The sequence below is a fragment of the Anas platyrhynchos genome, chromosome 5, assembly GCF_047663525.1.
Source record: "Anas platyrhynchos isolate ZD024472 breed Pekin duck chromosome 5, IASCAAS_PekinDuck_T2T, whole genome shotgun sequence".
Classification (NCBI taxonomy): domain Eukaryota; kingdom Metazoa; phylum Chordata; class Aves; order Anseriformes; family Anatidae; genus Anas; species Anas platyrhynchos.
Window position 1 is genome coordinate 37,092,271 of NC_092591.1, and position 23,925 is coordinate 37,116,195.

The 23,925-nt window shown below is 44.3% G+C and overlaps 1 protein-coding gene across 2 annotated transcripts in view; it reads right to left on the reverse strand.

Moving 5' to 3' along the window:
• GALNT16 (polypeptide N-acetylgalactosaminyltransferase 16) overlaps positions 1 to 23,925 on the reverse strand; it is a 63,944-nt gene that overhangs the window by 18,699 nt on the left and 21,320 nt on the right. For both annotated transcript variants that reach the window (XM_027458348.3, XM_027458347.3), the window contains exons 2-9: positions 15,669 to 15,844; positions 13,049 to 13,147; positions 9,054 to 9,121; positions 7,062 to 7,127; positions 5,861 to 5,982; positions 4,157 to 4,244; positions 2,940 to 3,024; positions 1,492 to 1,595 (exon numbers count right to left, since the gene is read on the reverse strand). In XM_027458348.3, the coding sequence (XP_027314149.1) occupies positions 1,492 to 1,595; positions 2,940 to 3,024; positions 4,157 to 4,244; positions 5,861 to 5,982; positions 7,062 to 7,127; positions 9,054 to 9,121; positions 13,049 to 13,147; positions 15,669 to 15,844 (808 nt within the window). The remainder of the gene's footprint in view (positions 1 to 1,491; positions 1,596 to 2,939; positions 3,025 to 4,156; positions 4,245 to 5,860; positions 5,983 to 7,061; positions 7,128 to 9,053; positions 9,122 to 13,048; positions 13,148 to 15,668; positions 15,845 to 23,925) is intronic.

The following is a 23,925-nucleotide window of genomic DNA, read 5'->3' on the forward strand; positions in this document are numbered from 1 at the left end:
TACACACCAAACAACCATGCTAGGATCCCAGGCGGGCAGCAGCAGACAATGAAAAGCCTAAATAAATATTCTTTCACTATCTTTGGGGTTTACACAGCTGCAGCTGAGAGGCTGGCATGATGGCTAAATGGCTGACTGCAGCTGGAGCAGGGCTAGTGACAGCAAGGAGCTGAGTTTGGCTGTGCAGAGGAGTCTGAGGGACACAGGAAAAGGCATCCTCATGCCTAGGTAAATGCTCCCTGTTATTTATATCTGCCTACAACACTTAGCAGACATTACTGGCACTGCTAGTTGAACAACTCTTTTTAATATCATGAATATCACAGAATTGAAGCAAGACCTCAGCAAACTGAGAGCATAAGCAGTCATTATTGGTATTTTGTTTTTAAAAATTGGTACTTGATATTCTGTTAGCAGACAAAAATATCATTTATAGGTTTCAGACAGCATTTCAGAAAATGGCACCTCTCCCAGCTGTGTTCAGAGAAACAAAAGTTTCTTCTATTTCATTCTTCCTAATTGGCCCTTCAGGTGCTAGGAAACACCATATAAATTCTTCTTTAAAGAGATTTATTTACAAATCTGTGATATTTATGGAAGCTGTAGAAACAGAATATGTTTTTTGCCAGTGTAAGCAAGAGAAAAATCAATTTGACTGAAGAACAGAGGAAAACTTTTGTCACGTCTGCTCCACCTACGTCATTTCTAAATGAATGCCCCAAATACTTGAGGTCTCCCTGAATGTCTTTTCAATGTCTTTCTTCCTTTTGTCACTAATCCCCAGTGACAGTGCAGCATCCCTTCACAGGGGCAGAGAAAGAGAGATCCCTGAAATAGCTGTGCCACCATTAGGTACAAAAAGATGGGTTTCAGCACCACATTCTGAGGTAACTGCACTTAAATGGACAGTCTATTCTGGGCATGTGAATAGCTCCGATGTTTATGATGCTCTACTTTGCTTCAAAATGTTTTCATTCTGAGTGTATTTATACACAAATTCCACTTACAAAGAGGCTTATTTTATTAGGAAAATCATCCTTCAGAGTTATGAAGCTGGGAGAGTAATTCAGACTTCTCTAGAAAGGAAGGACAGTTATAGGAAGAGAATGTCAGAGTGACTGTCCCTTGCAGAGTTGGGCTGACACAGACTGTCATGTGAAGGAGGACAGGAGGAGTATTCTCCAAAAACAAGCAACAATTTAAATATCAGGACTTTTTTGGTTTTTTACTTATTTGTAGCAGAGTATACAATAATAAGAATACAATAGTGCATATGCATGTAAGACAGCGATAGCCCTGCCCTCAGAGAGCCTCCATTTACTCTGCACAAAGATAACAGGTACAATTTTGACCAACATGGGGTTTGCCTCACCATGTCCATAGCCTTACATCCACATGCAGATCAGTCCCTTGCAAGAAGAGTTCAGATAGGTGAACAAACACTGGGAAGTGGTTCTTTAGTGTCATTCACCCAAAACACCCTAAGCTTACCAAAATTCTCTCCTCCCCATATGTCCATTTGAGTGTCGTATTTTCCCAGGTGGTTAAACCAGGACTTGTCAATCACAAAGATGCCTCCTGCTATGACAGGGGTTCTGGAAAAGAAAATACAAGCCCATACTAAATTATCACAAGTACAAGTGAATGCAACACCACCATCATCACCATCTACATTTTAGAGAAGAGACAATTTGTTCAGACCCAACAAATCCTATCTCTTCAAAACAAGAAAGTAGCAGAGCTGGGGCATGAACAGGAGTCTTCTGAGATGCCCCTCACTAGATCCTCCTCCTTTTTCACGTGGTGCTGCAAGCACTACTTGAAAAATGCTGTCTTTGTACTTGCACAAATACGTGCAGTGTGAAGGAATGACAAGGGTATTGTCTGATAACTGTGTTCACCAGCTAGACATGGTGTGAGGGGCTTTGCTGCATGTACTGCTCTGCTGTCAGTAAACTGGCTGCTTCCTGAGTGCAAAACAGAGGCTCACAAATTATACAAAGGAATTGAATGATACTTTTATGCTACAAACAGGGAGCTGTCTACCTATACAGAGAAGCACTGACTTTTTATATCAGGATTTGTCACACTCTACATTCCTCAGAACCCTGTACACAGCAGAAAGGCTGGCAATAACTGCTCCAGCCAACACAATCTGTTTTGTCCATGGACACACTTATTTAGGAGAGGAGGTTAATTCTGTGCTCAAATTACGAGGTGAGATTCAATTCCCAGCTATGCTTTACACTTCCCAAGGTGACTGTTTAGCTACTTTATTCTTTAATTCCTTAATTCCACCTGGAAGACAGAATTAATTAAAAAAAAAAAGGTATTCCTGAGGCATTTAGCGTGTTGAGTGAGGGAGATCACAAAAACAAACATATAGAACAAGAAGAGGTGACTTGCAAGATAGCAGGACTACGAGCCTATGACAGTATATAATTACTATTCTTATGATATTCACAGAATAATACTCTCAGGATTAGTGTACCAATACATTGCAAGATTTCTTTAGAACTAGCATGATTTTTAGAGGGCAAGATAAGGGAACGGCATGGAGCTGCATCAAGGGAGGTTCAGACTGAATGTTAGGAAAAGGTTCTTCATCAAGAGGGTGGTCAGCCACTGGACCAGGCTGCCCAGGGAAGTGGTCATGGCAGCAAGCATGCCAGAGTGCAAGAAGCATTTAGACTGCTCTCTGATATATGGTCTGATTTTTGGGTGGTCCTGTGGGGAGCCAGGAGTTGGACTTGATGATCTTTGTGGGTCTCTTCAACTCAGGATATTCTATGATTCTGGGATTTTGTCATTATTGAGTGAACACTGTGGTATCTTGTCCTCAGCAAGGCAATCCCCTTAAAGGGAAGGCTTGCCATAAAGGGAATTCCTTGACATAAAGGTGAAGGCTTATTAAGGCATTTAGAGGATTGCACACAGACCTTATAGACTGAGTTGGGTCTGTTCGGGACATCTTCTGCTCTATAGGAATCTGCTCCCACTTAAAGTGAAGGCTCCAGTCAAACCCTGTGAAAAAAAAGAAACACACCAAATAGGTTTTGTTCTTGATTTTCTACTAGCTTTAGCAATAGCCTCTGTCCTTACGTCACAAGCTACCCTACTTTCCTTCCCTGACCTCCCTTTTCTGTCTACCCAAAATAGTAAGAGTCTATCTTAATGTAGCTAAGAAGTTGACAATTTACTGTCTTGGCGTCCTCATCCCTTAGCAGTACAGGTCTCTGCTCAGTTCCACTCTACGTTTTCAGGAGAGTGTTGTCAGTGTGAGATGTACTAATTAGAGCTGCTGCATTTTGGCCAGTTTGTTTTACACTTCCCTGAGTACCAGAGTTATGAGGTTTTAATCTAAGCACTTTGTGGGGTCGGATGTGACGCACTGTGGAAACAAAGGCTTGTAGATCATTTTAACTATTTTCCCCTCTGAGCCTACCATTTGCTTACAGTTGGCCTGTGGTGGAGAGCTGAGCGCAGCAGTCAGTAGCACCATACCACTGTTAAGGTTAGCCACATAGGAACAAAGCCTGGACACTTGTGTTAATTTAGAGTTTAATTTTCCATTCCTTATTCTAGTGGCTCTCTCCCAGGGAGCAAATTGCATCATGCAGAAACAGCCCAAGATGCTACAAGGACCACACGTAGCACAAGAAGAGCGAAGAGTTTGTAGGGGTAGCTTTCACCGATCTTTCCTATTACCCTCCTTCCCTTAGTGGAACCTGTAAAGAGTCACCTCCATGGTTTATGAACATAAAAATAGAGCACAGAAGGAGTGTGTTTCATGGCTGGCTGCTCAGTCTGAGTGCCACAGCCTAAAAATCCTGCTGTTCACTTGCTGGTAGGAGGTAAAGTGGCCAGAGGATATGGTGATATATGTAACCAGTTAACTAAGCCCTGATACTGCAAGACACAATGACACTGATGTAAGCTCAAGAAAAGAAAAAGAAAAAAAAAAAAACAAAAAACAGTATTTGGGCTTTAATTCAACTCTGCAAAAGATCTGATTTAGCAAGTTGCAGGAAAAGGAGGACAGAGAACCCATCAGGAAAGAGCCTCACTATTTTCTTGTAAAGCTGAAGAGAACAACAATTATTTTTCATGCACCATCCCTCAGGCCAAGCTTACACAAGCCGTTCGTTATACCCACCTCCCCGCAGATCTGCTGATGCTGCCAGGTAGGCAAAATTATCCAGGCTGATAACATCAATGATTGGACTCACCACTCGGGTATAATCCTGAAGGAGATAGAGAAAGGGGGAAAAAACAGTCAGGCTATTCTTGAGGGTCTGGTAAAACTGCCAGAGATCATAAAAAACACAAAGCTGCACATGTAACATCCAAATTTTTGTTTGGCTTCTCCAGTATAGTTCTGACAGCTGGGCAAGTGATGGATGTCCACAACATCCAAACAAGGAGATGGTGGGTATTAGCCAAGTGTGCACCATGGAAATGGGGAATGAAGCGTGGGACCCCGATACCCAGAAGTGCTGCTAAGAAACAGCTCTTTATTTTCTGCCCAAGTCACAGGACGTGAATCACTGTCCCTAAGGTTTTGTGCTCATTTTTGCTATCTATTGACAGCATGCTTCCTGCTCAGCCATCCTTGAATTAACTCATTGCCATCAGCCCAGAAACAATCAACCCACTAAAAAAACATCTCCCTAATAAGTGTTATGAACCAAAGCTCCATAATTAAGGATTGTAGCACAAAATGAAAAAAATATATATATCGTAATATTAAAGGGATACTTTACTGGCCTTAAGGGATATAGATAGTTACAGTTTTACTTTGCAATCCTTTTAGTAAATGGAACTTGAGATTATAACAAGTTTTCTTCATGAGACAGGGCATTAAAGACAGCCTTGTGATAGCTGAAATCTATGATGAAACAGAGAGCTGGCAATTCCAGAAACATCATCTTGTTATCTGGCACCTACCAGCCTCCACAATGTTCATACCAAACCTCCATTTTGTGCCTTGAAATAGCTCCTCCTGCTGTGGCCTGGCTGGCCAGCATGGAAGCAAGAGACTATTGTTCATGGATATCCCCTTAGTGCTGTGACAGCTGCACAGGGAGTACGTTGGCAGTGCCTGAGCCCGATGCTCCAGCTACTGCTCCTACCAGCCAGCACTAGGACTGGGTAGGGCAAGACTGAAATCCAAACCAGGACCCACATCGGGAACGTATGAAGTAGGTGTGCAACACGCTGACTTGAAATCTGCTCACTAAATAAGGCTGGAGTCGGCAGCCAAGCTTTTGCAACTTAGATCCTTCCCTGAGGAAACCAGTGAGGTCCTTGCTGCTTAGGAACACCATGCTGCTGTAGCTTGACTTAAACAGAATTAGTAAAGTAAATATTTATGGGCTTCCAAGGTGGAGGATTTATTGAGCATGACTAAGAAGCAGAATCTTTTAAGTCATCGGCTCTGAAATTTCACCTTCTTTCACTGTAAGCCAGAGATGGATACAAGTCAGCAGTGCAATCAGGGTGACAGTTGCTAATATTCCTGTCTCGTTTTCAGTCTTCCAGACTCATGACAAACCTTTCCAAAGCCAGCCAACAAAAGGACATCCCTGCACTCACTGGCAGCTCCTCCGTGCTGGGAAGCTCCCGTCACTCAGCGCCTCCTGCCCTGCCACATCGGCAGGAGCATGTATGAAGGCCATCAGGGATCTCTTGCCCATCTAGCTCAGGCTGTACCTTCCTCTGTAACAGCCTGCCTGAAAAGAGGACTACCTGGGAAGGCTCTATGCTTGCTGACACTGTTCCTGGCACACATGGGCACAGGATTCATCAGCACAAGGCAGGCCCCAGCCCCAGCTAGCCCAGACTGGGAGATGGTGCTCACCTCTTTCACTCTCTGAAGCATTGGCTGCAGCCACTCGCTGTTGACTTCACAGTGACTGTCCAAGAAGGTGAGGATGTCGGCGGTGGCCACTTCAGCTCCTCGCACCCGAGAGCGAATCAGCCCTGCGATGAGGAGCCAGAATGTTAGGAAGGGAAACAGCTGAGCCTCCTTCAGAAAATAAACTAATTGTGTAGCCATAGCATGAGAAGACCAGGCGATTGTCCACTATCACACCTCTGTCAGGAGCAGAAAGCAGCAGGGCATCCCTTGAGGGCCACACCACAACGTGAGCCCCCCCAGCACACAAAGAATGACTTAATCTGCTACTTCTGTCCATGCCACTGAACTTTCATCTGGTTCCTGCCTTGATGAGGGTCCCCTTCCCACACATACCTTGCTGCTGCCTGGGCCACACCTGCTCAGTGTCTCTCCCCTCAGAGCACCCTACTGCCTCTCTTACCACTTAAACAGGAACCAGCTCTACTCTCTTGCTGTCTTTTTTCCTTCTTACCTGCTTCCTTTTCTCCTTTATTCCAACCCATGATCAGAGGTGTCAGTCTGGCTCTCAGACATCTCCATACTTTCTCACAGACCATCCCACTACCTGGGATGACTTTCATGAATAGAACAGCGACTCCTGTCTCTCATTTCAGACCCTTGCTCCAGGCCTGCTGTGCACTGACAGCTTTAGAAATCAGCCAGAACATTTGAGTCAAACTAGAGAGCAGCCAGGTAAGTCAATGTTACCATTTATGCATACATGAGATATATAAGATTTTTTTCCTTAATTGTATTTGTTTATGATAATATAATTGTTTGGTTTTTTTCCTTTCCCACATCTCCTGAATGTTATCTTGCATCTCCTGAATTATTATCTTGCACTCTGCGTTTAAAAGACAGGACTTCCATCTGCACCTATATTCACAAAGATCTTAAAATGTCCTTGCTCTAGCCAGGGCCTCCGGATACCACTTGTCATTACTTAACTATGAAATGAGAGCCTTAGAGTTGATAAGAGAGGTTATCTGTCCACACACCTCCAACATTAGGACACCAAACCCTTATACTGAAACAAAACAAAACAAAACAAAAAACAAAACCAAAGTAATGGTAAGAAACAACTTACATGCAGCTGGCAGGCAAACAGGGCCATGTGGGAAAGCCCACTAAAACTCTGCACCTACGAAGTTTCCACACTCACCTTCTCGACGGGTGTTTCGTAGACACTTGACCTTCGGGATCTTGGTAAGGAGCTGGCAGTCCTCAGCTTAAGGGAGGCAAAAGAACGTTTGGCACACATGCATGAATTACTTGGCTTCAACAGAGAGCTCCAATTAACTATTCTCCTGCATCGCCATGGGAGGGGAACTTCGGCTTTCACTTAGTATCACATTAAGCAGCCTGATGGCCTTAGTTCTCTTGTCTAAAGGGTACAGCAAAGAGAGCTGCTTGCCTGCTGTCCACCTCAGACAGCTGAGGCTTTGCTTGCTGATACTCCAGTGGGCCAGGCCATCGCCCTCCTACACTCAGCACTTCACAGCAACGACAGGGCATATGCTAGCAATGTGGCACTGAGCGATGATGAAAATGAGGGGCTGTAGGGAGCCTGGGCTGTAAATTGCAGAAGTGCCAAGTAAAAGAGAGTCCTGTCATATGAAGTGATCTCATCCATTCTCTTTGCCTTCAGCGGCTCACCTGGGCATTTCCCAACATTTATTCTCAAGGCAGTTTCTGCTTGATTTTATTTAATGTAAATCACAGGGATCTGACCTGCTTCCTTGGAGACGCTATTAGATTAATAGATGGATGCCTAACTGAGGGCTTTGCTGGCAGCTTGCCTGAATCTTGGGCCATCCCTCATTTCCACTGCCCAGGGAATATGATGGAGAGCAGCAGCTCCCAGGCTCAGCCCATCCATAGCAAAGCACCAGGTCATGCAAGTTTCAAAGGCTGCACGGGCTTTGCAGGATGCCATGGGCTACACTGCCTGAGAACTGCCCTAGCACAAGTCACAGTAATAGCAATTTCTAAGACACTTTTCCCTTGCTTCTGCACGCCCTCATCGCTTTCCATGTTTATTCCATACTCCTTTTCATGTCTTACATCCCCCCCTTACCCATTTTCATCCACCCACAGACTCAGCGCTCTGGGGAGAACGCAAAAGCCATCATCCAAAGTGCATCTCTTGGCACAGTCCTGCAGGAGCATTTCCACTCTCAAGGACACATGCAATCTGAAATACTGCTCTTGTGTGGGCACTCTGGCAGCTGCTGCACCATCCAAGTAAAGTGGCAGGTGCTTTCAAAGTCTACTGAGATTTTGCTGGACAGCTGCTACAACAGAAAGCATCTCTTATCTTGGCTAAGTCACCATTTCAAATAAGTACAAGAACCTTTATCTAGTCACTCACTCTCCAGGAGTGGAGCACGTCACTCTGAGTGTAACAAGTTGCCAGCACTGGCAGACTCTTTGTATTTTTGCAGAAACTGAGGTAGATACTAAAGCAAAGAGTCATCAAATAGGTACTAAAGCATCCCTATGGAGGCGCTTCAGTGCAGTAGCTGTATGACCACAGATATCTGTCTGCCAGAGAGAAAAATAAGAACTGTCATAGGATAGGGTTTTTTGATATATTTTTTTCCACTTAGGAACCTAAATGGGAATTTCTGGCTGAGCCCTGTGCAGTGCTGGTGCCAGAGATCCATCAGCGTTGATCTGGAACACTTAGGCCACTGACATTATATAGGAATTTTCAAGGGGCTGAATGTGAGACACTTAGGACTGTTTAGAGATGCTCAGAAACACCCAACCCCAACAGCTGGATGCAGCTCAGTCTTCATCCAAATCAGACTCTGGAAGCATCATTCTTAAATCCCCAACCTCAGCATTGCCTCAGCAACTGTGCTGAGGAGCTCACAAAATGGTACACAATGAAACTAGACAGAGATCTCTGTCAATGTGGCCAAAACTGCCAAGCTGACAGAGAGGGAAGACGCACCGGACAAAAAAAGCAGGGAACTCTGGCTTCTGCCATGCACGTGCTTAAAACAAATACAAAGACCACCTCCCTCTTGCTTTTCTCTTGTACACAAACATGACGGAATCTCTGTGAGAGAGGGGGACTAAATAGAGCAAACAAAAATATGGAAAATAGAGGGGAAAAAAAGTGCAAGGGAAATGGGTCCATACTTACGATCTGAGCTGAAGTCATCTACCAAAATGATCTCCTGGATGAGGCTGGGAGGAGTGCGGTTCAGGACGCTGCAGGGATCCAGAGAGGAAAAAGACAGTCTCTGTGAGTTGCCAAAGTAATGGCAATGGTAGGACTGACACAAGCCTGCTGTGCCATGCGTTACAGCAGGAATAACAAACACCAGTGGCAGACGTAACCCTGCGCTTGTACCCCTTTTGGTTGTTACTTGTCTTTTGTTCAAAACAGCCATGACACTTGCTGAGACACACCTTCCTTTGGGTGGCTTCCACTGTACCTTGCAGTATCACCAGAGATGTAGTGAGTTTGTGTCTGCAGGACACAGAGGCTTTCGCACACAAGGAAAGGTGATAAGAGGTGATAAGAGCTTCCACCCTCTATAGAGGTTGATATACTCTAATACCATGCAGTTACTTTTTGTCTCTCATTTGTTTAAAATGCTGAAACTAATTCTCTATGACTTTCTTCAAATCCCTCCCTTGGCTTTACAACCACACAGCATACTCCCTCTTTGAGCCTCCTTCAGCAAATGCACAGGCAGGTCCTCACTGCCTCCAATAAGACAGCCAATGTGCTGAAAGTCACTTGCACTTAGGCACCCCACATAAGAGGTCAGTTATGCAAACTTCAATATTAAAAATCAGAGGTAAACACTGTCCTCATGGTTCTAGCGACCCATCTCATTCCAGTGGAAGTTACTCTTCTGATTTTGAGTGATTTCGAGGAAAGTGTTGGTTAAGTTCTTTGGGTTTTCTTTTTGTTTGTTTGTTTGTTCTATATAGGAAACACAACAAGCATAATCTCATACTCCCAGGAATGACCCACTAAATCTGCAGAGAAAGAAGTCACTGTCTTGCTAACTAGCATCAATGATGGCTTTGCATACAGAGCCAAAGCTTCCTGAGTTTTCTGTTGTCTCACACTGCAAAATCCTGACTGCTCTGCTGTTCAGTATCACATCCCACTCTATTTCAGATGTATGCTGCTTCATACGTCTCAAGAGTATTTGTATTTTGAGCTTATATGTCCCTGGATGTCTGAGCTTGCATTTTTCAAAGCTGAACCTCATTTGCTGCTCTTGGCTCATACTTCTCTGGATCCTTTAGCGTTGCATAGCGGGGTGGGAGGTGGGAGACATTCCTCTTTGCATTTATGACTGCAGCTTTTCCCAGCTCAGCCATTATCTGCATATTTTACAGACAAGGTTGCCCTGTGCTGAAATACTTGTCCATGCAAACTCAATGCAAAGCATTAGCGATCCAGAGTGGCTGCGTACTGCAGCGTAACAGCTGTAAAATGGGATTCTAATTCTTCTCCCACTACCTCGACTACTAGTGCTGCTCACATTTTCTCCACAAGTTTCAGGTCTTCCAAGTTAACATGACTGGCAAAAAAGCCAACACTTTGTTCTCCCTTCCTCAGTTGTCCACTGATCCCCCAGCAGAGGAAACATTCTTGAAGAATTCACAGCTTCCTATTCAATGCCTAGTTTTGCTCTAAGCTCTGCAATAATTTGCTGTGGATCCTTGGGAAAGGTACTTTATCTTCTTTGCACTTCACCTTGCTTGTTTTTTAACAACCAACACAGTAATCCTACTATTTCCCTTCAGTGAGGCGCCGAGACTGGCATGACAATCAAGTACTCTTGGGAACAAAGTGTTTTATTAGGATTCCAAAATCCAAAATCCAAATGACAATTGCCTTTTACAGCAGAAACACAGACTTCTACCCTCATCTCAGAGATACCTTACAACCTTCGTCCTTCCTCACAGCTTTGTTGTTCTTTCAATATCAGTGTCCTGACTCAGTCCTAGGACAACAAATCAGCAACTGCCAATAGCTTTTTCTTCTGCTGATCTGTCTATCCCTCATCAGTTCACAAATACTCTTGTTTATTCCATATGTTAGCAGAGAACCATCTCTTTTTTTCTTGTGCTCTAAAAGTGTCTCTTCTTTCACCATTATTTAAATTATCATCATAATGAGTTACAATACCAAAGGTCTAGCATTGCATCAGCACCCTTTACGCATAATTTATACAGGCTGCCTGCACAGGCACTGAACCACCAACAGTTGTTCAAGACCCTTGTCTTAAAGCCTGACCATTCACCTTTGCATTTACAAAGACAAACAGTACCTGCAATACTGACCGAAATTAGAAATAAATAGAAAGAAAGGGCAGTTAATCTTCCCTTCTACAAAAATCATCACTGCAACACACCTGATGGTATCACTTAACAACTAATCAGGCAGAGACACCAATTATTCAAAACGGCTTTTGAATGACAGTTATTTCCAAGAAGAACAGGATGCCAGGCAAGTAACTGGTTTGCAAGTGACAGCTACGTCCTGCCAAGGAAAAGATCAAGCAGCCATGCAGCTCTTGATGGACTCGCAGCACCAGCAGGACCAAGGCTGTCAGCAATGATCCATTTGTTATGGAACATTCACAGGTCCTGGAGGATAGCCCATTTCCCACTTCCTTCCCTACGAACCTTCTTAGTCACTTGCTGAATATTTTTAAGCAGTTTTCTTCCTTTAGGCTGAAAACTAACCAAAGTTCATCCGAAGGGCTCTCCACATTGGATCAGTGGGATTTAGGGCAGCATGGCCTATTCATGCTTGGGCCTGGTCCCTATGGCATCCACGTTTCAAGATCTTTGCTGGGGGCTCTGGGTTGCAGAAGACCACATCTGAGAGACTGGCGAGGCCACTTCTTAAGTGCTATGTCCAATTCTGGGCTTCACAGGACAAGAAAAACAAGGACATGCTGAAGCAGGTCTAGTAAAGAACCAAGTAAGATGATTTAAGGACTGGAGCATCATATGCGTGAAGCGAGGCTGAAAGAGCTGGGATTGTTTAGCCTTGAAAACAGAAGGCTCAGAGATGTTGCACTGTCTCTGTCCTTGGAGATACTCAAAACTGACTGGACACAGACGTGAGCAACCTACTCAAGCTGATCCTTCTTGGAGCAAGCCTGGCCTGTTAATGCATTGGCAATGCTCATCTGCTCGTTAGTACATATCACCCCCATAGGACCTGGATATCAGTTCCTCTCTTTATGGGTTACTGCTGTTCTGAATGTCATCTTCTCTACATTTTAATTATCATAGCATCTGGCTATTTGATTGACTGCCTTGAGATCTTTCTTGAGGATCACACTACTACAGCTTCTGAGCACCTAGCCATTTATTATCTGACCTATGATGTAATCAGCAGAAATCTCCTGCTGTTGCCCTAGCAGCACTGTAGTTCCAAACAAATCTGCTCATTTTCTAACAGTGGCTCCACAGAACTAATTTTATGGTTCAAGAGAAAAGGAAACGGTAAGAGGTAAAAAGACAGAATGTGTTAATGCAATATATGCAGACCTCTGGAAACACAGCAGCACCAAGCCAGGCAGACAGAAACCCAGCCTTCCAGCCATAAGGCTGACTTGAACAAGCCTGTTATTTATTCACAAAGCACATTCCTCTAAGCCCACAGGACCTGACGAGAAGTTAAGATGATGAATAATGCATTCCTGCTAGTGATACGATGAGTTCAACCTTCTACCTGGACAATTCACTCTCCTTTCAGCCTTCACAATCTGTTCCTGGACCTGCTTGCAGGCTTCAGGGACCATCTGTGCAAATGCTTGATAAGTCAGAGGGCAAAGGACATATTTTATGTAAAATTAAAAAAGGAAAAGAGCCTCCCTAGGTTCTGCAGGGGTGATGGGGAGGGGAAAGAGCAGCTGTAGCACTGCTCTGTGGTGCTGGTAATTGCATGGTCCCATCTGCTTGGGGATGCTGCCAGGCCCTATGCCACCTATGTAACTGGTCAGATTTGGCCACTGCTGATACTCAGAAACGAGGAGCCACTAGTACAAAAGAGCAAGCAAATCTTGCTTGCCTAACCACTGCAAATGTCTACACCCACCAGTGGTGGCCTTCCAGGCACGGCGGTTTGGGCCCAGCACCCTGTGCTGAACTCACCTCTTCACTGTACGGAGCAGGGTGGAGCGAGCCTCGTTGTGGAAGGTGATGATGAGGCTGGTAGCTGGCAGGTCTGGATCGTAGCGTACAGAGGTGCACCTGCAACACCAAAGAGCAGAAGTGTGAGCCCAACATTGTCTACCAGCACCTGCTGGGGCAATGCATCTAGAATATCTGTAAGAGAAGAGAATAATATGCTAAAACCAGAAACAGCACAGTGGAGATGCAGCAAGGGAGCTCAGAACACTAGTACTGCAGCTGGCAAGGGAAAATAATTCCTCTTATCTTCTTATCTGACTTTGTAATGTTAGGTATGTATATTCATTCACATGCTCAAAATCAAGAACTACCTCAGAATCAGCTTGCACCAGGGCTGCTTATACCCTGTGGACAACAAAGATTCTTGGAGGAGAGCAACTCATGAATATGAACCCCGGATCCAATTCTGGCAGACACTAGAAATGGCAGATTTGGGCTGATCTGCTCCTCCGGAATGCTGCCACCTTAACTTCCAGCCCAGATCAGGCAGCAGTCAGTCTTCACTGATTTCCTGCCTGGCAAAGAACCTGCACCTGAAACTGTGGCCTGGTGTTTTTAACTACTTAAGACCGTGCTTAGACTGAATACATCACTAGAAGGAATATAATTCATTTCTTATAGCCACTACTTGTACTCCTACATTTAGTTACTATTTTTTTCATGGCTATTGCAAAATTGTTGACCATTTTTATCACCACCTTCAATCCTACTGGTTTACAACTATTCTAAATTACTACTATTTTTCATTGCAATATTTTATTAAGATGACTACTTCTTACAGCAATTTTCAAACATACAAAAAAGCTTTGAAAAGACTAAAGTGAAAAACATGCGATCAGACAAGAGACATACCTCACCTATTACTGTTTCAAAATAAATCCATGATGTAATGAATGTAAAATGTATTAAGTCATCAGGAAGTGGAAAAACAAAAGAGAGAGGTGTATGTGTTACTTGAGAGAGACCTTCTAAGATCTCAGCATTATTACAGCATCACAGAGGACAAGGATAAAGTTTGTGCTTGAAAGTGGGGTCTCCCTTTGCTTTGGATCAGAAAACAGCTACATGCTAGCTTAGAAGCAGCTTGTAGGATGTGTTGATTTCTCAAACCACATCCAACTTGTATCAGCTGAAAAAAGTCCTCACCCTAAATTGCCATCACATCAGCCATTCCAATATTGCTGCAAGGCAAGGTACTCAAAAACTCCCTAATTTCCAAACTGACCTCCCTGCAGAACAGAGGAACACGGTAATAGGTTTATCTGCCCTGATCATACACTGCTTAGGGACTCCCCATTGCTTAAGGGAACATTTGCAAAGCTGGGGCCTGAAGCAGCCATACGTTTCCATGGAGCAGCATATATGTTTGTCTTCAGGCTGAAGTGCACAGACAGGGCTTTTCACAAAAAGCGTGCTCTGCATGATACCACAGATCATAGATCAAAATAAATAATTCCTCTTTGAAGGAAGCTGTTTTTAGGCTAGAACATGACAGCAGATTAACAGAAAACAGCAATCCTGCATGGCAGGGAGATCTGTCAGCAAGGGAGGACATGCACTGCTGCCTCTGAGTCACTAGCAAGCCAATCCCTAGCACTAGATTGGGGAACGGGACCACAAGACTTTCATCTCACAACCACGGTTCCAACCGCTTACATTCACAAAGCACCCTGATGGCTGTCAGTGCTGGCAAACTCACAAAGCTCCATTTCTCCTGACATCCCTTTCGCAGTTTCAGTCAAGTTAGATGCCTGGCTTCCCTTCCCCAGAAGCTTTGCAACACTGGGTCCAGGTTCCAGCCCAGATCATCATTTCAGGCATGGTTACTCTGCTTCTATTTTTTCTGCTTTGAAGTAGGCTGTTTTGCACTATCCTATCCCTATCAAACCTATCATCTTCAAGGTACAACGTTATCTTTCTGTACTGAAGAAGGTACAAAATAATTACCTGGGCACTATTAGTAACTTACGGATGAGTTTAATCAGCAGAATAAATTCACCCCCAGTGAAACAAGGACAGAACAACCAGCACTTTGCAAGCCATGAAATATTCACTGTATGAAGATGAAAATCATGTTATTTTCATCCCCACCTCAGCACTTTTCATCCAAAATGTAACACTCTGGCTGGAAAGAACACACAAAATGAGTTCAGACAGCCAGGGCACACAGCAGGTGAGAAAAACCAAAGTAAAGCAATGTTGCAACAGCTGTGTACCTTGCAGCCAGGACAGAGGCTCACTGAGAAGCCAAGAGTGTAGAGGCAGTTATACAAAAAAAAACAGCTGGCAGTTGAGCAATTTAAGCTGCAATGGAGGGGCTATGCTGAAACCCAAAAGCTGAAATAACAAGATAGTGCTCAGACCTAGGAGAAGATATACTAGAAAAGCAACAAGCTGGGCTGGGACTGAATGTGCATCGAGACCTTTGCAGATTAACCATGAAACAAAGTGAAGCAACAAACAGACCCTGGTGAAGAAAAGTTAAAGGCATCCTTTGTTAACACTGCAGAACAACACAGCGTGGCACTGGACTGCCCACAGCAAGCAGCAGCCATGGTGTGGAGCAAGGGCTGCACAGTACCTGTAGTGCCTGGTGTCCCGTATGGGCCGGTCGCTGCTGAGTTTGTCGCTCTCTAGCTGATTAAAAGCATGCTGGCGGTAGGGGTCTTCTCCAGCCTTCAGCAGCTTTGAGGACAAATAAGCCTTTTCATCAAAAGCCCTCCGGCTGTTCTTCTCTCCTTGGGGAGCCCTTGTCATCTGGAGCAGAGATAAGCATCAGAGCGTCAGGGAGAGCAGCTGATCCACGTTTAGACACATGTAACACGTTTGGATGCAAACACTACGGGCTACAGGAGGCTGTTTGCCACGTATCTGCAAGTAGCTCGGGTATGGCAGGAAGCAAGACAGGCAAGAGCTTGGAAAGGTAAGCAGGAAACCCTCACAGATGTAATGTTATAATTGCCTTCCCTGAGGAAAATTGCAGGCCTCACTATCCTCACTGACTCAGCTTCAGCTGAAATCTGCTTTCCTGATAGTGCAGACAGAGCCAAATTCTCTGCAGCACTTGTTACACAGAACGTGCGAGACTGCAGGCATTTGGAAACCCTTCCAGACTGCACGGGCTTGAGAACAACCTCCAGCCAGTATGGCTGAAACACAGTACTTTGAGGAAAATTTTCAGCCTTTCATCATTCACTACTGCTTATGAACACAGATGGAGCTGATTTAACAGGTTTGCCCCCTAAGCCTTGCTCAACTTTGTTCAGTCTCACGGAAGTCCATGATAAAGCTGGAAACTGCGTATGACCATCCCCAGTCCCACACAGGAGCTAAAACAACAGGGCTATCCCTCTCCACTCCCTAAAGGCTTCTTAATTTCCTTTCCCTGGTCAGGGATTCAACACAACGCCAACACTCGCAGACCATCTCATAGGGTCACTGCCTCTGCAAGGGCTCCTCTGCAGTGTGGACAACCCAAAGAGACCTTAATGGTTGAGCAAGATGATGGCAAACAAAATGCAGTGTACGCAAGTGCAAGGTAACACACATTAGAAGAAACAAATTAAACTACTCACACACTCTGATGGACCGCAAACTAAATGTGACCACATGCATTACGGATCTGAGCATCCCCATGGACAGCTCAGTGAAACCTCAGCACTTAGTGTGCAGAGGTGGAAAATAGGACAAAAAGTAGAATCACTATCCTGTGTTGGAAGGGATCCACAATGATCACTGAGTCCAACTCCTGGGTCCCCAAAGGATCACACAAAAAATCAGACCATGTGTCTGAGAGCATTGTCCAAATGCTTTTGAGAGCAAACGTCTAGACTTAGAACAGGACGGAGAAAACAAACTACCATGAATGCTGCAATACAAAATCAGGGACAGCTCGGCAGTCATGGCCATAGCACAGTTTTTGTCAACCCAGTCTGTGGAAGTACATTTTTGGAGGATGAAGATAAACTAAAGGTTTTAACTATTCAGTTTGGAGAGAAAATGAATGAAATGACGGAGAGGAAAAAGGAAGAAGACCCATCAAGTTATGCCTACTATAGCCAAGTCAGCCTGATGCTCAGATCTCCCTTTCTGACCATATAAGAAAGGAAAAAACATCTTGGCATAGGAAATAAAGCTACACTATTTTCAATACCCAGAAACTTTCTCAAACACAGCATGCTCAAGCTGCTGCACATGGATTTACCCAGCTCGGGTTCAGGCACTTTTGGCAGACAATCTGCCTCTCTTCCACCCTGCAGGCACCTCAGCGGGGATGCCAGCCCCTGCCTCCCCTGCTTCTTAGACTTTCCCTGAGGTTGTATTGTCAGTACAAGGAAAAAACAGCTATTTCGGTTCCTTTAAAAGCTGAAATGATTTCCTCCTCTAATTTATATCTGAAGTTATGTCAATCAGAGCTTCCTTTCTTTCTCATCCTACAAAACAACACTGTTGCATGGCAAAATCCCAGCTAATCCTGTGCCTTTAAATATTTTGCAGTCACTCACTCACCCTTTGCTACTTATCTCTGTCTCCCCAAGCCCTGGAAAAGCAACAGCTGGGTTTGGTTTATATTGCCCCAAACACTGTGCAAGGCACTGGAAGCAGCATCAAGCCTGCGGGAGCCATCCTGTCAGGGCACTGCGACGGCAGAGGGACAGGGCCTGACCCCATCCCTCCACCACAGCCAGGGGCCCCGGGGCAGCCTCAGCCCCAGGAACCTTCCCTGGGGACCAGACAAGGCCTGGGGACGTGGGCCCAGCTCTGTGGGGTCTGTGGCCAGGCTGAGCTGTGGGGAGCTGTGGCCTCGCTGGGGCTGGTGGCCCTGGGGCTGCCGTGGGCCATACATAAAGAGCACTAGGAATTAAGAACACGTCTCATTTTTAACTTGCCTGGTATCTCTTCATGCTCTCTTTAAGTGGAAGAAGGAGGATTCAGGGGATGATAGCTCGGGCAGCCTGGCTTCAGGAAAATGCTGCAAGGAGTAATCAAATGGCCGATGCGTGTGCACCGGGAAGGGAAGAGGGTAATAAATAGCAGCCAGCTGAGATGTGACAGGACCACATCATGTCAGACCAAGATAATTTGCTCCTGTGATGGAGTAATCAGTCTTAGGGGTGTGGAAAAGCAGTAGATGTGACACATCATGACTTTGGTAAGGCTCTTGATACAGGCTTATAAGATATCATTAGTAAGCTAGAGAAATAATAGCCTAGATTAAAACTAGAGGAGAATGGGTTGAAACCGACTGGAAAGCTGCTGTCAGAGCAGGATTACCAAGCGTTCACTGACAGAGCTGAGGGGCTATGGCGAGGGCAGGTTTTAGGGGTGCTGGATCCAGGGCAATTAAATGGCTTGATCTTGAGACTAACAATTTTTATCAAAGCCCAAGGAAATCCAGCAAAAGGTGTCAGAGACATTGGGGAGCCGAATTAGAATTTAAAATTATCTCAATGCACGTAAAAAAAGTATCTGAAAACAATACCTGTAATTCAATAAAGGCACTCAAACCCCTAGAGTTCAGCAGGACTGAACTAATACAAGAAACCTGAGGAAACACCATGGTAGCAGTTCCTCAGAAAAGCCACAGACATTACAACTCATTGCAAACAACACAAAAGCAAAGCCTGATAAACAGAGGAGAGCAAACACCATTCTCAGTGGTGTCCACACAGCTACATAAAAGCCCAGCAAAGTGACTATAGAGCTTATTTTTAAAGGACTGACTTGACTTGCTTTATCAGATTCCTTCCCTAGAACACAGCTGTTTGACTACAGGACATTCATCACTGTTAATTCAAAACATATTTAACAGGAACAGCACCGATTCTCCATGAAACTGTACTCAGTTCCCCCACAAACTCCTCTGAGGTGGGCAGACTGGCAGCAACCCCCTCCTTCCTCTCCCTTTGCATTAACACCTCTCACGAGAGGAGAAAGTCAACGTAAGCATGTATGGGCTTTAGGCACATTAAAGGCACAGTGTGTACAGCTGAGTTCAGAGGTAAGGTTTTTACCAAATCAACAGGATAGCTCGTTGCCATAACCTTTATGGCTAGACACTTCTTGAGGCTGGAACTACAATTGGGAGTTACAGGAGCAGAAGAGCCCAGTTCCTTTTGATTGATGTGCTATGACAGACCCCAAAAAATTGCTACGTGAAAGCAGAAAAAGATTAATAGGCACTGGAAATTCGAGTGTCTAGACTAGGGATTAGCAAAGTAGTTTGCACAAACTAAGGTTTGACCCAAACATTACTGTGACTTCCAACACAATTCACACACCAAAATTTTAGGAAATACTGTTAGCCTTTTAATCTCATTTTACCATTTCTGTTTTGCACATATGTTCCTCCCTTTAGTGACAGGATGGACCGAGCTACTCTTCTGGATGTTGAAAGCACATCATTATGTGTGTTTTGATATGGTTCGAGGGACCAGCAACTGTTTAAGTAGAAAAATTAATGCCGTAAACAGGGGATTAAGGGAAAGGAATTAATGCCATGCACATCCGTGAAAATGTGAGGGCCTCATTTCTCAACTAGGACAGTGCTATAGCTCTAGGCCTGATCACTTGTAAGACAGCAAGACTGTAATACACAGCACCATTCACCTCTGCCCATCATCTGCCACCAGACACAGACACACCAATTCCAACACTGAGAAAACAGCCACTAAAACCAGAGCAGTTTGGGAACTTAAGAGTCCCAACATGTGTTTTTTTTTGGCTTGGCCAAACTCAAAAAGAAAAAGCGTATTCCAGGGGCCAGAAGGAATCACTGTTCAACGGGGGTAAGGTATGCAAAACTCTCAGATGTAAGTATAATTAATAATTTGCAGTTGAGGTTAGATTCTCAGATGTAAGTGTAATTAATAATTTGCAGTTGAGGTTAGATTCACACCAATTTTATGACAGGATACGGACTGCATACAGACAGGGCAGGACTGGGAGCTGCAGCAGTTCCCAATAAATTCCCAGGAGATCCTACTTGCGGGGGAGCATGGTACTGTCAGTCAGTGGGCTGAATATGTGAACTTGAATGCCTTTTGCCAATGGCAATTGTTTTAGAGGGGGTATCACGTTCCCAGAGGGGGTTTAGGAATCCCAGCGTGCACTTAGCTCTTATTCCTCGTGGAATAACCCATAAACTGCTCTGTTAAATTGCACAAAATACTTTAAGAGAAGAGGCTGTGCCTGACAGCAATAGGCCCTATTTTATTCATGCTTTAACTGTGTAAAGCTTTTTAAATGTGGTTTGGGAACCGTGCTCTTACAGAACTTCTGCTATGAAATGTTAATAAAAGTTACCACAATTAAATAGAACCATCCCTTGTTCTTTGAGAAGCACAGGCGCTGACAGAGGACTCTGAAATTAATTTTGACATTTAGTTTGTATATTGCACAAACCGGAGTAACACGATGGAGGTAGTAAAGCAACTTGAATTGATCAGCTCCCACACCAGCAATCAATCACAAGATTTCTACTGGCATCAGCTCTGTGCTATCGTGAGGCCTGCTGCCAGTTCCAAATGGGGACGGAGAGACCAGTGGTGGGTCCCCAGCAGAGGCTATGAGCTGTTGACAAGGAAAGTGTCCTCAAGCATCTGGCCTGAAAAGGTAGAAACCCTGTATGATGCAAGAAAGGCGAAGCAACTATTTTCCTGTGTTTGGTTTCCACAGCAACCTTCTCCCCACACCCATCACTTTTTGGACACCACTCTCAGAGCTTCCTCCAAGAGACACAGAAGACGGCAAGGTGTTTTCCATGTTGTTGCCTACAGCCTGGAAGCAGCAAACATCACGTCCTCCTGCGGTGTGTGTCACAAGCCGCTGGACCTTGGGAGTTGGTGGCGTAAAGGATTTAGAAATGGGATGATGCCAATTTACAGGTCACAACAGTGGATTGATGGACAAGGCTTGGCCACTGCCTTCCAAACAGACTTGCCATGGTTTGGCAAGCTGGTCTTTTAGACAGTTTGGGGGAAGAAAGTAGGCAACACAAGAGAGAGAAATCTGTGCAAGGGAAAGTTAACAAAGGAGTGTGGGGAGATAAAAATAAAGACAATTATGTTACTACATGCATTTTCCCTGATGTATATTCACTGTTGAATGGTAACCTGAGAAGATGGAACTTATTCTACAACCTCGCACAACAAGTGCCTGATACTGTCAGTTAGTGTGCTCTACAGCTGGCCAAGACAGATTTTTCCCTACATTTAATAGGAGGTAACCTTTTAAGTATGCCCATCTTTGATCCAGCTATATAATCCCTGAACAGACCTTGAAGCAGTTAGCAAGGGCTGCACCCCACCGAGCTTTCTGGCCCAGCTAACCAGAGGCAAAAAGAAATTGCCAATAACTGGAGGGAGGGGACATGATGCCCTGGGGCATCCTTCTCGATTTTTGTTTTTAGGAGTGTTATATAAAGCAACAGTGGAAGCCAAAAGAGCTTCAAAGATAGATGCCTGAGGGCACTACCTTCTAAGCAACTTTGAGGAAATAAAGCTGCTCAGAAGCATGGAAATCCAGACCCCAGATGAGGTGATGCAGTTGCCAATGCCTATTTCTTCCCTGAGTTTGAAGTCTAACGCACACAGATGTCCATTATACAAACTTGAAAATCTGTGACCATTTTTGCTTTTATTATATTTATGATTTTTGTATACATTGAATTTATATAACCACCCGCATGTCCAGACACATCTGGCTTTGTGCTCATTTGATGTTCTTCTCACTTCCTGGGGTAGAAAGAATTTTTCCCCCATTTGGCAAATTTTGCTGCAACATGAACGACACCATTTTTGGTGACAGAAAGCCTTTATGCTTCTATATTTCTCTTTAGGAGAAAACCAATGTGAAGAAAACCCTGAAAAATGGAGTGAGGTGAAAGTCTTCAAAATTACTGAGCGCCAGCATGAAAGAGGAGAGAGAGGTCTGAGAGTTTTTCTTCCCTGAAACAGCACTTGTTTTCCAGACACACCTATTTCTATCCATAAATATCCATGACAACATCTAGTGTCAGAGAGAAGACATATGCCAGCACACTCTTTCAATACCTAAGGGACTAGGCAGTTGATACTGGCACCCCTACCAGAACAGCATAGTCAGAAAGAGATCCTGAAGGGTAGCTGGAGACACAGTGCCTCTGGGAATGAAGGTTTTGAACGAAGGAGTGATGGTCACATGAATATGAAGCTGTCTGCTTTCAGACATCTGTTTAGTATCACATAGAAAACCTCCTTAGCAAAATCCATCTTGGCTACTCACTTTATATAGGAGCACTGCTCTGCTAAACGCTATACACATACAGTTTGTAAAAGTGGGTTTTGAGGTCTCTCAGTCAGGCACTATAGGCTGCTACATTTGTTCTTGCAGCAAAATATCCCTGTCTTTGTAGACATTTAAATACATTAAGAATGCCCCAGGTTTCCAAGTAATCATGAGTTATTAAAACAAAGAAGAAAAAGGAACAGTTTTATTTGTCTTCTAAGTGTTAGATATAGTCACTACCTGAGCCCAGATTTATAGCACCTCATTCAATATCAAGACACAGATAATGCCCTCTTGATTACCTGGTAGTACCCATGAGGCCAATAAGACAGTGCAAATGGCGGTGGGATAGATCTTCATTAAATGCATCCATCACTAATTATTTCCCTGTGCCCACTCCCCCACCTCTGCTGTCTGCACAGATGCAACATGTGCATGTGCCTCCTGTGCTGATGCACTCATCCATTCCCCTTGAACTCAAGTGACCTACATTCAGCCTTTTCCTCCCAGTGAATCACAACTGTCCAGAGTGACAGATGCAGCCACAGATATTTCTGCAGAGGAGAAAGCAGCTTCAGGCCTGCTAAGCTGAGGACGGCGAGGCAGCATTGTGCTATTCCCAAGCCAGCAGAAAGGAGAAGTTAAGTGACATGGAGAACAGGAGGCTGAGAATAGGAAACTGCAATTTCTAAGGAAAAATAACCTCTCCTGATAAAGTCAAGATTTCTTTTTGTTTTGTTTTGTTTTTGTTTTTCGTTTTAACCTGCTGAATGCCTCAGGTCAAGAGAGGAAATGAAGCTACACTAATCCCCAGCTTTCCGTAAAGAAAACAGCACAGAATATGGACAAAACTCAAGAATATAGCCTACATTTCCATACTATTTGTCAAGAAAGCTGCGTGAAGAAGCTTCCCCAACAGTGAAACTAAAGATTTAGCTATTAAAAAAAATAAATAAAAGGAGAAAGGCTCCAATGGTCAAGAAAATAACAGTGCAGCTTCCCTGAAACATCTTAGTCTGAACTGCAGCTGCTGCCTGCTTCTTGCTAATGTAGGCAGTGGCAAACTAGTTACTTAAGAGATAAGCAGAGGTCAGTGAGCACCGAGGAGCTGGCACAGTTCACTGAAAGCATTAAAATATTTAATTATATTAAGCTCGAGGCTCATTTTCTTTGCCTTCAAGATCACCCTGCAAGGGCTTTTTGCTAAGACTAGAAAAGGGGAGTTGAAGTACCTCTTTAATCATTCATCCTCAAGAGTCACGGCTTTAAAATGGGAATTAGAAGATTAAGAATAAAATGGCATAGTTCTGCTATAGCCAACATTCACATTCCTCAGAAATGCACAGGAAGACCAGGGGACAGTTGGATCCTCCCACTGGGGACAAACTCATCCCGTCAGCACCCGCCATCTCAATAAGAAACTGCATGGAACTCATCTTCCCAGGAAATACCATCTGGGTAGGACAGTGGGGATGGTGCATATGCATCCATGAATTATTACAAGCATTAGTCCTGCAGGAGGCAGTTCACTCAGATGTGTTCGCCACCATGCATTCAGCTCTGTGGCTCAC